Consider the following 12526-nt stretch of genomic DNA (forward strand, 5'->3'; position numbering starts at 1 on the left):
ATATGTGATGTGAGCTTCCCCTCAGCACCCAGCATGACTGAAAATGGATTAATCTATATTTTCAACGAATAGTAAAATGTTAATGTGAATATGCTAAAATAAATTTAAGGCCAAGCAACACAAATTGTTAGTGAATTTTCCTACCACCCTCAGAGGCAGCCTCTTTTACCTGCTTTTTGGAATCCTGAAAAAGAGATCTTGTGCATTTATAATGACCTCAGCTTCTGGGCAGCTGAGGCCATCCAGCAAAGCCAGGAGACGAGTCACATGGGTGGATCCGATAAGTGTGAGATGGAGTCTTCAGTCAGTGCTAACTTCTCCAGATCTGGCCAACTCAGGCAAGCACCTTGTCCACCTTCTGGGTGTATAGGACAGAAGAGAGGGAGCCAGGCCTCCACACTCATAGCTCACCTCGCCACCTTTCAGAGATAAGCTATATGCAGCGGGCACAGAAAGGGGATCACGGAGATATTCAAGAAAAGTTCAGGATTTTAACTGCTCCCAAAGCATACCAGCTCAACTGCTGTTTGGGGCTTCCTTACTAAGGTGCCCTGGCAGGTGCCGGCCAGTGGGGCTGAGGGTGGTGCCTAGTGGTTAAGAAAAGCTTTTAAACATTTGCCATCCTAAAAAACACTCGTTCTGTGTATTTCTGAAAAGCAACCAGCTGGTGTTCATCCTCAGGACAGTAAATTCGGTTATTTATCTCTCTATTCCGTGACATATTTTGTAAAGTAATGAATGGTCCATTACACTAACTTTGGGCGTCTGGCTCCTTACCGCCACCTCCTCGCAGATACCCTCAGCCAGGGAGGCCGTAGGCGGGGGCTGCAGCCTTCTAGCCTCATTTCCCTGCCTCCACCACCTCCCCTTCTTCTCTTCCTCTCCTGCACCCCCCCCTCCCGGTTATTTGGGAGATTAGAGTTCATTAATTAAATCCTGTGCTTAGATCGAACTGTAACATTATTCCAATCACATTTATCTTGCAGGCGGCGGAGGAGATGGCAGCCTCGCTGGAAACGCGCGGGGGAGCCTGAGCCGGCGGCCAGAGACGCACGGCGCGGCGCGCTCCATCGCCACGCCGCCGCGCAACCCCTCCATCTTCCCGCTCGGCTCGGCCCGGCTGGCTACGGCCCTGGGGGTCCCGCTACTCCGGCGACTCACGCCCGCCCCCACCCCCGGCCTTCAGCTGCTCGGCTGCCCGGGTGCCCCTCCCCCGCCACACACGCTCACACGCGCCCGCGAGCACACACGCACGCACACACACACACTCTCACTGACACGCCAGCGAGCTGCTGGCCGCTCAATGGACCGATTTCCCCGGTTTCCCTGATCCCAGCCCGGCACGGGATGAGAAATTGCAAAATGGCCCGGGTCGCCAGTGTGCTGGGGCTGGTCATGCTCAGCGTCGCCCTGCTGATTTTATCGCTCATCAGCTACGTGTCCCTGAAAAAGGAGAACATCTTCACCACTCCCAAGTACGCCAGCCCGGGGGCGCCCCGAATGTACATGTTCCACGCGGGATTCCGGTGAGTGCGGGCCTCCATCTGAGCGCCCTCGGCTATCTGTCTAGTTTATGGTATGTCGGGGGACGGTAAGGGAGGGATGTTTGGGCTTATCCGAACACTTTGGGCAAGAAAACTGCGTGGTCTCTCCACTCCCCACTCAGATCCTCTCTTCCTCCTTCCTTTTATTTTTTTAACCTAAAGCCCCTAAAACTCGTAATCCTGATCGATATGATTGCATTTCTCGTATTCTTCCTCGGCATCCCTTCCCCCATTTCAAAAATGGGGGGTGCGGTGTTAAGGAGAATGATGGAGGAGGGAGTGAGCATACGTGTGGCGGTGGCGGGGAGTGATCCCAGAGATGGACAGGCGCGAGGTGAGCGCCCTCCCAGCCGCTGTCCGCAGACTCCGCCGGCTGGGCTCCCGGCGGTGCGGGCGGTTTAATGGCGCAGGCGCCGACTCTCCTTGCACTCGCCTCCTCTCCTCCCTTCTCTGCATCAAAGGATGCGCGGGTTTGTTCTCTTGAAGCCCCTAGGGCTTTATCCCTCGGCCTTTTCCCCTTACTGCCACCCTCCCCCCTCTGCGATTTCTGCAATTCTCCCACCCCTGTGGGAAACGGGCCTCTAAGAGCCGCCTACCCTCGCCCAGGTCGAAGTCTCCGCCAGGGGCGGCTCAGCACGGCTCACGGAGAGCTCCCGCCTCTACCTGTGCCCGGAGGAGCTCTCCCAGCAGGGCCTCCTGACGGGCTGCTGACATATACAAACTGCAACCTGTGGTCCGAGCCGGGCCGGAGGTGCGGAGCCTAGAGAGCCCCGCCTGGGCACAGAACGGAGCTAGCGGCGGCCTCCGGGGGTCACCAGTCAAGAGATGGGCAGTGAAATCAGACACAGGCTCGGGCAGGAAGAGGTTAAGGCAGGAGCCCCTCCCGCTGTCTTCCCCGGAGTCTCCAGTTCCTCTGCCCTTTCTCCAAAAATCAATTCCTTCGGGCCGCGGGGGCGTCTTGGGTCGCGCTGGCTGCGGCGCGGCCGCTGTCCGCGGTGCTGACTCCCTGGTCCTGGCCACGCAGCCGGCTGCAGCCCTGCGCCGGGCTCCCGCCCCTGCTCTCTGCGTGACGGCCATTTTATGGTCTCTCCCGCACCCGGAGGGATGGACAATGGAGAGGGGTTTCCCTAGTTTTCCTTCCTTCTGCGGGGTGTGTGCAGTAGCAGAGGGTAGAACAAATGAGAGGTGCTCTGGGGCGAGAAGGATGCGCTGCGCTTGACAGCGGCCCCCAGCCCCTGTTGGCTGGACTCTAATGGCTACCTTGGCTTCCCAAGCTGAGGCCAGCACGTTTGTCTGTACTCATGCTCCTCTGCAGGTCACAGTTTGCGCTGAAGTTTCTAGACCCGTCCTTTGTGCCCATTACGAATTCTCTCACCCAGGAACTCCAAGAGAAACCTTCTAAGTGGACCTTTAATCGGACAGCGTTTTTACATCAAAGGTAGGAGAGGAAGAACCGACCTAAAAGGTGTTTTTTGAATTCCGAAGCTCCACGAACAAAACAAAAACTATCAAATCCAAAACAAGAGAAACCTGCCCTCCACCTCACCCCCATCCACACCCCGGTGTATTTGTCCTGTCTTCCTGACCTAACTGCACAAGGTGATGATTGGTAACCCTCTGGAATGTATGTAGTGCCCTCTCTAAATAGGAAACACCAAAATGACCAATTCGAATGGGAAAAAAATACATATTTCCAATATCCTCCCTCACTTGGGCTTGAAAGAAAGAACACACCATGAATTACAGTTAACAAGTCTGGCTAAGAGTACCAAAGCCAGCCAGCCATTTAAAAAAGAAGAAGAAGCTTAAGCAGTTCATTTCAAGACTGCCTAGTGCTTTTTCATTTCCTCATTGGAGGAAAATGAAAAATAACATAAAATTGTATTATTTCATTGAAACATACAGGAAATGTCATAATCTATCTCCATCAAATTACTGATGAAGAGGTAGGCCCAAATATATGCAGATATATATGATTGTTGTGATTTTGCCTCTTTGTTTTCATTAAGTTTTTACAGCTTTTAACTTACTGTAAAGCTGTCCATGATCAATCTTGTTAGTTGTTGCAGCCTCGTTTTATATATGAAAAAGTTTTCTGTTGTTTTTACATGGGGGGAGAAGGATGAGATTTACTCAAATTTACTTATTCTCAGTGATTCTAGTCTGCTTTTAGAAACACACATAAGTCACTGTTTCTTCCTTCTTGGTGGGATTATTATCATGCTGTTGGATGCAATGTGAACCATGTAGTATATTCATTAGGGGTGAGAATGCTTATTTTTACAAACTAGTCTGTTTAGGGAATTGTTTTGATCACAACATTGTTAGTTATTGCTCTTTTAAAAATGTGTAATATACTGGCAAAATTAAAACAAATCCAGTAGTTATGACATGGTGTCAGGAAAATGTTTACTCAAAAAATTGACATATAACCATATGATTATGATTACATGTTTTAAAATATTTGTTTAATCCAAAATTAGTTCAGGAACATTGAGTAATACTAAAACCCTCTAAGTGCTTTTGTAAAACTTTTAGGTGCTTTTTTAAAACTTTTGGAGTTTTAATCCAATATTCACTTTATAGATAACCCAGAAATTATATACCTTTTCCCAAAACACATTCTAACTCAATAAAAACATTCTTACCCGACTAGGTCATGTGACCCTAATGACCAATCAGAAGACTATTTCTTTTTCAAAACTTCCCTCTTTTCAATCCACTTATTAGGTAACCTTTAATTTTTACCTTTAATTTTTATCTTTAATATCACTTTAACCTTTCCTTGCTTTTATAACAGCTTTCTAATCAGTATAACAGTACTGGTAACTTGGGAAGTTTTGGATTGAAGATGTCAGTTTATGTTGCTCTATACCTTGAAGAATGAAATAATTTTTAAAAAATAAAAGTTCATGCAAGGTATGATATGCAAAACATTTCATTTCATTCCTGCTATTTTTAGGCAAAAGGACAGGAGTTTCAGTGTGATTTCCTAGCATTGGAAAATGTAGCAGCAAAGTAAGATGTTACTGGTCTCTTAAATATTTTAAACAGCTTCACATTTAAAAGGAGACAAGTTTACTTAAGGCTCAATAGGAATCAACCTGAAGTTCATTTTAAGTCTCACTCTTGTCTTGCTTGTGCTTCTTCTTCTTCAAATATACACATATTTTCAGTCTTACAGTAGACTGTTTCTAAGGATTTAATATATCCCACTAAATTGTGTTTTTACACAATCAAGCAGAAAAACATCCCTGTTTCATTATTCAAGGGGCCTTAATGAGATTATCATCTCATTTCTATTAAATATTCAACTACACCCACTGGTACTCCCATTTTCATAGTTTAATAATAGATAGTGCTGTACTGACTCATATCTCTTTGGCTCTTATTTGGACATCAGTGATATTTGATATTCTTAAACATTGTAGTCCAATAGCAAACAAGTAGTCCCTAGTTACAAACTCTTAAGTCACCAATGTTTGTGCACTAATGTGAGCTTTTGGGGGCCTGTGTAAATTGTCTCCCGTATTTTCTGACAGTTTGGCATACACCTCCTCTCTGGTCAAATAACACTCCCCAAGTAGATCAGAAAACCAAGAACTTGCAGTCCAAACTGCAAGTTGCATTTACAAGCCTCAAAGGATTACATTCCAAACCTGACTGAAAGATTGAAACATTCCTATACATTCTGAAGCAGCCCTCCCTTCAAAGACCATAATAATGAATGTCTAATCCTTCTTGAATTCAATGTACTTGAGATTCTTGTCTGAATGAAATGGCAGCATAAGACATAAGATGGAAACTCAGTTCTTTTGAATGGAATGCATTTAATTAATTTTTTTTTATTTTAGGCAAGAAATTCTGCAGCATGTCGATGTAATAAAAAATTTTTCTTTGACCAAGAATAGTGTTCGGATTGGACAACTGATGCACTATGATTATTCCAGCCATAAATATGTTTTCTCTATTAGCAATAACTTCCGATCACTGCTTCCAGATGTGTCACCCATTCTGAATAAGCATTATAATATTTGTGCTGTGGTTGGAAATAGTGGGATCCTGACAGGGAGCCAGTGTGGACAAGAAATAGATAAATCAGATTTTGTTTTTCGTTGCAATTTTGCCCCCACGGAGGCTTTCCAAAGAGATGTTGGAAGGAAAACCAACCTTACCACCTTCAACCCCAGCATCCTGGAAAAATACTACAACAATCTTTTGACCATACAGGACCGTAACAACTTTTTCCTCAGTTTAAAAAAGCTTGACGGGGCCATTCTTTGGATCCCTGCATTTTTCTTCCACACTTCAGCAACTGTTACCAGAACATTAGTTGACTTTTTTGTTGAACACAGAGGTCAGTTAAAGGTCCAATTGGCTTGGCCTGGAAATATAATGCAACATGTCAACAGGTGTGTATATTTTATTGCATTTAACTCATACCCCACCAGATGACAAATCAATATTGTAACCTCTTGGGGGCGGGAGCCATCCTTAGTTGTTGTGGTCAGTTTAGTACTTTAGGGAAAACTCTAACCTTTCCTAATCAATGAATGGATCATTCTAGTTAAAAAGTTCAGTCTACCCCCAGCTGGTAGCCTAGTGCCAAATGGAGATATTGGTGCTTCATCAGTCTCTCTGCTCTGTTCCCTATTCCCCTCTTGGTGGGAAGCTTACTGAGAAGTCACGGAAAACACCAGGAATCAAAGAATCTTCTTTAAATAAATAGTTATATTCTGGCAATACCATTGGCTAAATCACACAAAGCAAATGCTTTTTAAAGAATATACAGTTGGCTTTAAACATTGCCCCTTTTGTTTGATGTTTAGATATTTTAGATATTTCTGCAGATGTCCAAGATTAGCAAAACCATCTAAATAATTCTTCATAAATTGTCTAATCTGCCTTTATAATTTGATATTGGAATATAAAAACCTGTGAAAAGTATTTTATGAGCTCTTTGCTATTGCTTATGATTTGATAGACTAGCCAGGGCTGCTGTACTTCCATCTAGCCTAGTGATTTTCAGTACCGGTTGTACTTAAGAATTACTTGAAGAGCTCTAAAAAATACTGTTGCCTGGGCTCTACCTCAAGAGCATTGAATGTAATTTTTTCTGGTGGTATGGGAGGCAGGGAACAGGCAGTTGGGGTTTTGTACTAATTCCCCACGTGATTCAAATATGCAATTGGAATTTAGAGCCACTAATCCAGGGCATTTTAGAAAGCAAGATTAATTGTAGATTTTTTGTTTTAAACCATCTGAGCAAATTGCCTCAACTCTAATTTCCTCTGTGTAAGAAGCCACAGCGTCCTAACAGAGCACCAGATATTACTACAAATTAGAGTGCGTTCTAGAAGACCTGGGAACCAGGGGATCCTAAGGATTTTCATTTTGTAACAGATTATTCTCATCCTGTGGCCCCTACAATCTTCTAAATTTAAGATCTCTAGTCGACCTCTCATTGAAAGAGGAATCTAATAAGCTGATATGTCTAATAAGTGGGTGTTTCTCTGAAAGGTAGGGTGATGTGATAATTTATAGTCCAAACCAGAACTTTTCCCTTGAGAGAAAGGGGATCCTATTAATAATTACAACAGGGATAAAAGACATAAACTTGGGCAAACCCTATTTCCCAGGATGTATTTTCACTTTCTTAGGAGGTGATAGAACCCAACTCAGGTTTAAAGATGAATCAACTGAAATACAAGGGGCAGAAACTATTTACCTAAAGTCACTATCACTTCCAAAATGGGAAGGAGCAGAACTAGCAGCCAGGTCTTCTGCCAGACTGTCTCTTTTTAAACCCATCATTTTGCTCCCCTCATGTTTAATTTTAAATTTCTTCTGGAAGGGAGAAGGCCAGTGTGACTGGGCTTGGAAATGGATTTATCCACGTAACTTAAACTATCTAAACAAATCCACCTCCCAGCACAGTACGACTGACCCACCTGATTGAAGCCTTGACTCTGGCCTCTGAATCCACGTGTACTTATTGTTCTGCAGGTACTGGAAAAACAAACACTTGTCGCCCAAACGACTGAGCACAGGTATTCTTATGTACACCCTTGCATCAGCAATATGTGAAGAGATTCACTTGTATGGATTTTGGCCTTTTGGATTTGACCCCAACACAAGGGAAGATCTTCCATACCATTACTATGACAAAAAAGGAACCAAATTTACCACCAAGTGGCAGGAGTCCCACCAGCTGCCTGCCGAGTTTCAGCTGCTGTATCGAATGCATGGGGAAGGGCTCACCAAGCTGACTTTGTCACACTGTGCCTAAGAACTCCGAATGGAAAGTGCCAAATGGCTATTTAAAAAGTGCCCCAAATCAAATTGAATAGTCTTCAGAATAGAACCCCAGAGACTTATAAGGCTCGTCTGCCACTTAAAAGGAAAGATGTCTGCTCCCCCTTTTGCACTGCTCTTGGAATGGTCTTAGTAGACTTGGCAGGACAGATGCATTGAACCCACATAATTTAAGCTCAGTTGATAAAGGGAATGTTGCATTTGGAAGTATGCTGCTAACAGAATGGTTTGACATATTTTCATGTTTGTATTTTAATAATAAACTGACTCCCACGTTGATGAGGACCAGAGCTATAGTTTCTGCAGCTCTGCTAAGATTCAGTCCTTGCCATCAGAGGCCTCAGGCCAATTGGGCAGAATCTGTTTTGCTGGTGGGATCGGACTCTTCAAAATGGAAACAAAAAAATTGGTTTGCATATCTCCCTCTCTGGCTCCCCCTCCTCCTCCTCTTCTTCCTTCTTCCCCACTCCTCCTCTGCCTCTCCCATCATGTCTCTCCATCTCCCTGCAACCATTCCCCTTGCCCCACAGCCATGGAGTTTAATAATTTGCTAGGAAGCCTATTGAATTAGCTTTGCTTGTTTGTGTTGCATCTGTACTTGATGTGTTCAAGGTTCTGGGTAACTTTGATATTTCTTGACAAACCGAGAAAATCATGATGAATCCCCTCATGATTACTTTTATAAGAAATGCATCTTATGAAGTCCTCACTCATCCATATGGTCATTCTGTAGCAGGGTGGGCTCTCTAGGGTGAGTGGCATAGAACGCAGGGCATCTTTCACTATCACAAAGAAAGCCTATGGTGTGGGTGGCATTGCATCTCTTGGCATGAGTGTGATTATGGCAGATAATAACAATGTTGCCACATCTGCAAGGGCATTGGAGCTTAGGCCTGGTGCCTCCCACAGTCCTAGCCCATCCTCTCAGCATACAGAGGCAATGAGTCAACCGAAGAACCTAGGTCACTGAAGGAAAAGGAAGACTGTTTAGAAGTTGCTATGTTGTCCTGTGTGGTGACCATGTTGCCCATTTGGAGCCTTTGAGAACCAGCAGGTTAGAGAGGAAGCCTAGAGGTCAGCCAGGCCGCCCCCTGTGGATATTGGTAAGGTGAGGGCATTTCAGTGTCCTGTCCACCACCAACCAGAACTGTTTGTTTACTTTGAGACACTTATAGACCCTGGATATTCCCTAGTTCCCCTGAAATCAGATCTATATGTCTCTAAGTTAAGCATTTCAAAAGAAAAAGTCATTGTGCAGTGGTAAGACGTGGTACAAAATAGCCCTTGGAATTTGAGATTATGTAGACCTGCCATGAAAGAATTAGTTGGCCATTCTCCTTTTCATTATTTCAGCCTTAGGAGTAGAAATCATATCACCCCCACCCCTGGCTTTTTACTGAGCAGCACTTTGTTCTTCCAATTCAGCCCAAAGTCTGGCCAAGTTGATGTTAAATTTTAATAAGTTTCTTTCCAGATGCCAGTCAAGCACATTTGTTATATCTTTGAGTGGGATAGCTCATTTTTTTCCAGAAATCTCATCTAGATTGCTTGCAATGTCACAAATGCTGTTTAAAAATAATTGCTATAGTTCACTCCTCTGCTCACTGCCCCTCTTTGAGAAGGTACACTCATGCCTAAAATTAAGCCAAATACAATAAGGAAAGACATTGTTCTTATGCTCATGTTGTGTGTGGTTCTAAAGCTTCAGGGAGCTATTCAGAGCAGCTTACATAGATCCAGATGTTAACTAGTGAAAGAAAAAACATTCAGGTTCAAACACGGTACCTACTGTGACTTGATTTTTGTGTATGGCCATCATCCATGTAGATGGGAAGAAGTAGGAAGAGAAATTTTGAAATGGGAAACTAAAACAACTCTACATGTGAAGTAACTATGAGGGAAGATATTTTAAACATTCTAAAGTTCATGGTGTGATTTGATTAGCATCAACACCACACCATGTTTGTTCCCTATCACTTTAAAGAGGACAATACTGCTGTTCTCATGCTGCGCTGGGTTAGAATCACTGTGAGATTGATAACTGACAGAAGTGCGCAGTTGGCTGTTCCTGAGCACTTAGTTCATTTGGTTACAGCTGAGTGATTTAATGCCAATATTCCTCTGGCCAGGTTCTGACTCTGGAGTTTCAATCCCAATGTACCTATTAGTTTTTACTAAATATAAATGCATAGACATTTTGAACCATGCAGATTAAAGAAACAAAAGACCAGAATCCCTAAAAACAGATCATTGTTCCAATGCAGACTGTTTAAATTTGATTTCATCACAATGTAAAGCTTTTTATGTTTGTTTTATAAGTTTGGAGATTTTTTTTTTTTTTTTTTTTTTTTTTTTTTGTTTTTTTTTTTTCCATCTCACTGAATGCTTTTTCTATCTTAGGAATGGCAGGACCTTCCCATCCCCCACCATCATTTCAACTGTATTTAACAGAAACTCAAAATAGTGGGGAAATGGACTTGTCTCCGGAACCAGAAGAACTTAGAGGTCATCTCTCCTTCTAGACAGGATTTCTTAGAGGTGATCCTAAAAGACCATCCTCCCGTTTATTAAAACTAATGTTCTGAAGAAAATTCAGAGCGCTCCTGTTTGGTTAACCACAATACTCGGACTTTATAAATTTTTTATTTATAGTCCATATCCCTCCTATTAAAAAAAAGTAGATGCAATATGTGGGTAAAGCATTTATCCCAATTTTCAGCACATAGTAAGTGCTCAATATATAGCAACCTTTACTATAATTATATTGTTGGTTATGCCCTTGACCTGCAGTTTCAACATCGAGAAAAGTGGCCTCTAGCAGATTGTACAAGATCTATTTGTTTTTAAAGATTGTTTCAAAGATTAAACCTATGTAGCCACCATCACAACTAAAAGACATGGTGGCTCCCAAGTGTCCTGATTAGAAAGGCAGCTGTCAATAACCAGAGTCCTCTGGCTCTCCCATAGCTCCCAAGTTTGCAGAGTCAAGTGCACTGAGCTGGGAAAATTATACCAATGGGGCCTCCTGCCTGACTCAGTTATAGTCCATACTCTGCCAGCTTTTGCGTTGACCTCATTTTGTTGGTTCTAAGATGAGGACATCTTTTGTCAATAACTTTCTCCTTTTTAGAATACTTACAACAAAACCCCCTTCAGCTACAAGAATAAATTTCACCATAAGGCTCCCAATGTCGTCCATGACACCAACACAAATGACCAGTTGCAGAGGAGAAAAGAAAAACAACCAACATTTGGTAGCTTGCTTGATGCTAGATCCCCAGTGTACAGGCATGTAGATCCCAGAAGACAGGCTTAAAAGTGATGTCAAGAATTCCTCCCACACCCAGAAGTTCTTTCCCATATTTGATGATTAAAACATCTGTGGTTGCTCCACTTTTGTGTCCACGTCTTAAGTGTCCTTGATCAGTGGGAAGGTGCTGTTTGGTTAGTAGTGCCGTGTGCCTAGTAATGCTTACTGTGACCATGTGCCATCCATCTAACCCTGATGTCAGACATCTGACCATGGAGTTACAGCACGGACATTCAAAGGACCAGTCTCCTTGTGCACAGGCATCAATTAGGCATGAATGTGAGTCCCCAGACAAACCTAATTTGGTGGGGAAGTCAAGGAGTGGAAGAACACTTCTTTAATTATAAGCAAGACACTAAATATTAGATACTTTCAGATAGCAGTGCACTGTTACCCTGAGGTCAGTGGAAGCAAGGACAGTACTATAGATTGCTAGGCCACTGGGAAGGTAAGAGCCTGTAAGCTTCTCCAGTCCTAGTTCTCAACTTTACAGATGAGAAAATGAAAACACAGAAAGGTTAAGGGATGACCCAAGATTGCATAATTTGGATAATTAATCTCATCTTGGACTTACCAGTATCAAATTAAGATAGACTCAAAGGGAAAATGATTTTGATCTGGAATCCTCAGGGCACAAAAAGTAAGTTGGAAGGGCTATAAAGGAAGAAAAGAAGAAAATTATTTTTCAATGCAAACCAATAAAGGACATGTTTGCGTAGGTTACATCGGTCCACTGGAACCACCCACTTTCTCCCCTGAAATGAAAGAACCCCTTGGTGATCACTATAAATTACAGTTCAGTTCTTGATAGTTCACAGCTGACAACTGAAGTCCTATCAGTACTCTGTTCGTCTTAATAAAACCTTGTTTTAGTAACATGTATGCATAATTTAAAAGCTGACAGCTGAGAATGGCTGCCCACTTTTCCTTCTGTACACTTTGCAGCAGGGGTCTCTTGATCTCAGAAATGCTTTCCTTATTATATGTAATTTCAACATCAGACTTTGAATTATTATATTTAGTTCAATATTCTAAGAAGTTGTACAACCAATAATAACTTTGGTGGATCTTCTTCAGAATGACAGAATGAACAATTTTCTGGGTATTTCTGGATTCTTAGATCCTTTTTTCTTGTAATCGTTTGAATGTACCAGGCAAAAGTTTCTGTTTAGCTTCTGCTTCTTCTATAACATGTACAACTGAGCTTTTGCTTACCAAGAGAGTTGGGGCTATGTCCATGTGGCTGAAGAGCCCAGAAGGAACGCCATGGGTGCTAGAGATTTAGGGCACTTTGGCTGGCTGAGTGACCTGTCTAGATTCTGTGGCCCAATTAATCAAGGCCACAGATGAGTTGATG

General features: G+C 43.0%; 1 protein-coding gene across 1 annotated transcript; it reads left to right on the forward strand.

The window, feature by feature from the left end:
* Window positions 1–1000: 1000 nt before the first annotated feature.
* On the forward strand, window positions 1001–11747 carry ST8SIA3 (ST8 alpha-N-acetyl-neuraminide alpha-2,8-sialyltransferase 3). The gene is made up of 4 exons (XM_079108813.1): window positions 1001–1526; window positions 2860–2982; window positions 5399–5956; window positions 7551–11747. Exons 1-4 carry the CDS (start codon window positions 1348–1350, stop codon window positions 7831–7833), a joined length of 1143 nt encoding a protein of 380 aa, XP_078964939.1. The 5' UTR covers window positions 1001–1347; the 3' UTR covers window positions 7834–11747.
* The last annotated feature ends 779 nt before the right edge of the window (window positions 11748–12526 follow it).

This window comes from Sciurus vulgaris (genome assembly GCF_902686455.1).
Source record: "Sciurus vulgaris genome assembly, chromosome: 13".
Taxonomy (NCBI): domain Eukaryota; kingdom Metazoa; phylum Chordata; class Mammalia; order Rodentia; family Sciuridae; genus Sciurus; species Sciurus vulgaris.

What these genes read in the sequence shown, in the direction of transcription:
- ST8SIA3 (XM_079108813.1), top strand. Translation starts at nt 1,348, where the DNA reads ATGAGAAATTGCAAAATGGCCCGGGTCGCCAGTGTGCTGGGGCTGGTC. An exon ending in ATGTTCCACGCGGGATTCCG is followed by an intron (nt 1,527 to 2,859) that starts GTGAGTGCGGGC and finishes GCTCCTCTGCAG; the next exon opens with GTCACAGTTTGCGCTGAAGT. An exon ending in ACAGCGTTTTTACATCAAAG is followed by an intron (nt 2,983 to 5,398) that starts GTAGGAGAGGAA and finishes TTTTTATTTTAG; the next exon opens with GCAAGAAATTCTGCAGCATG.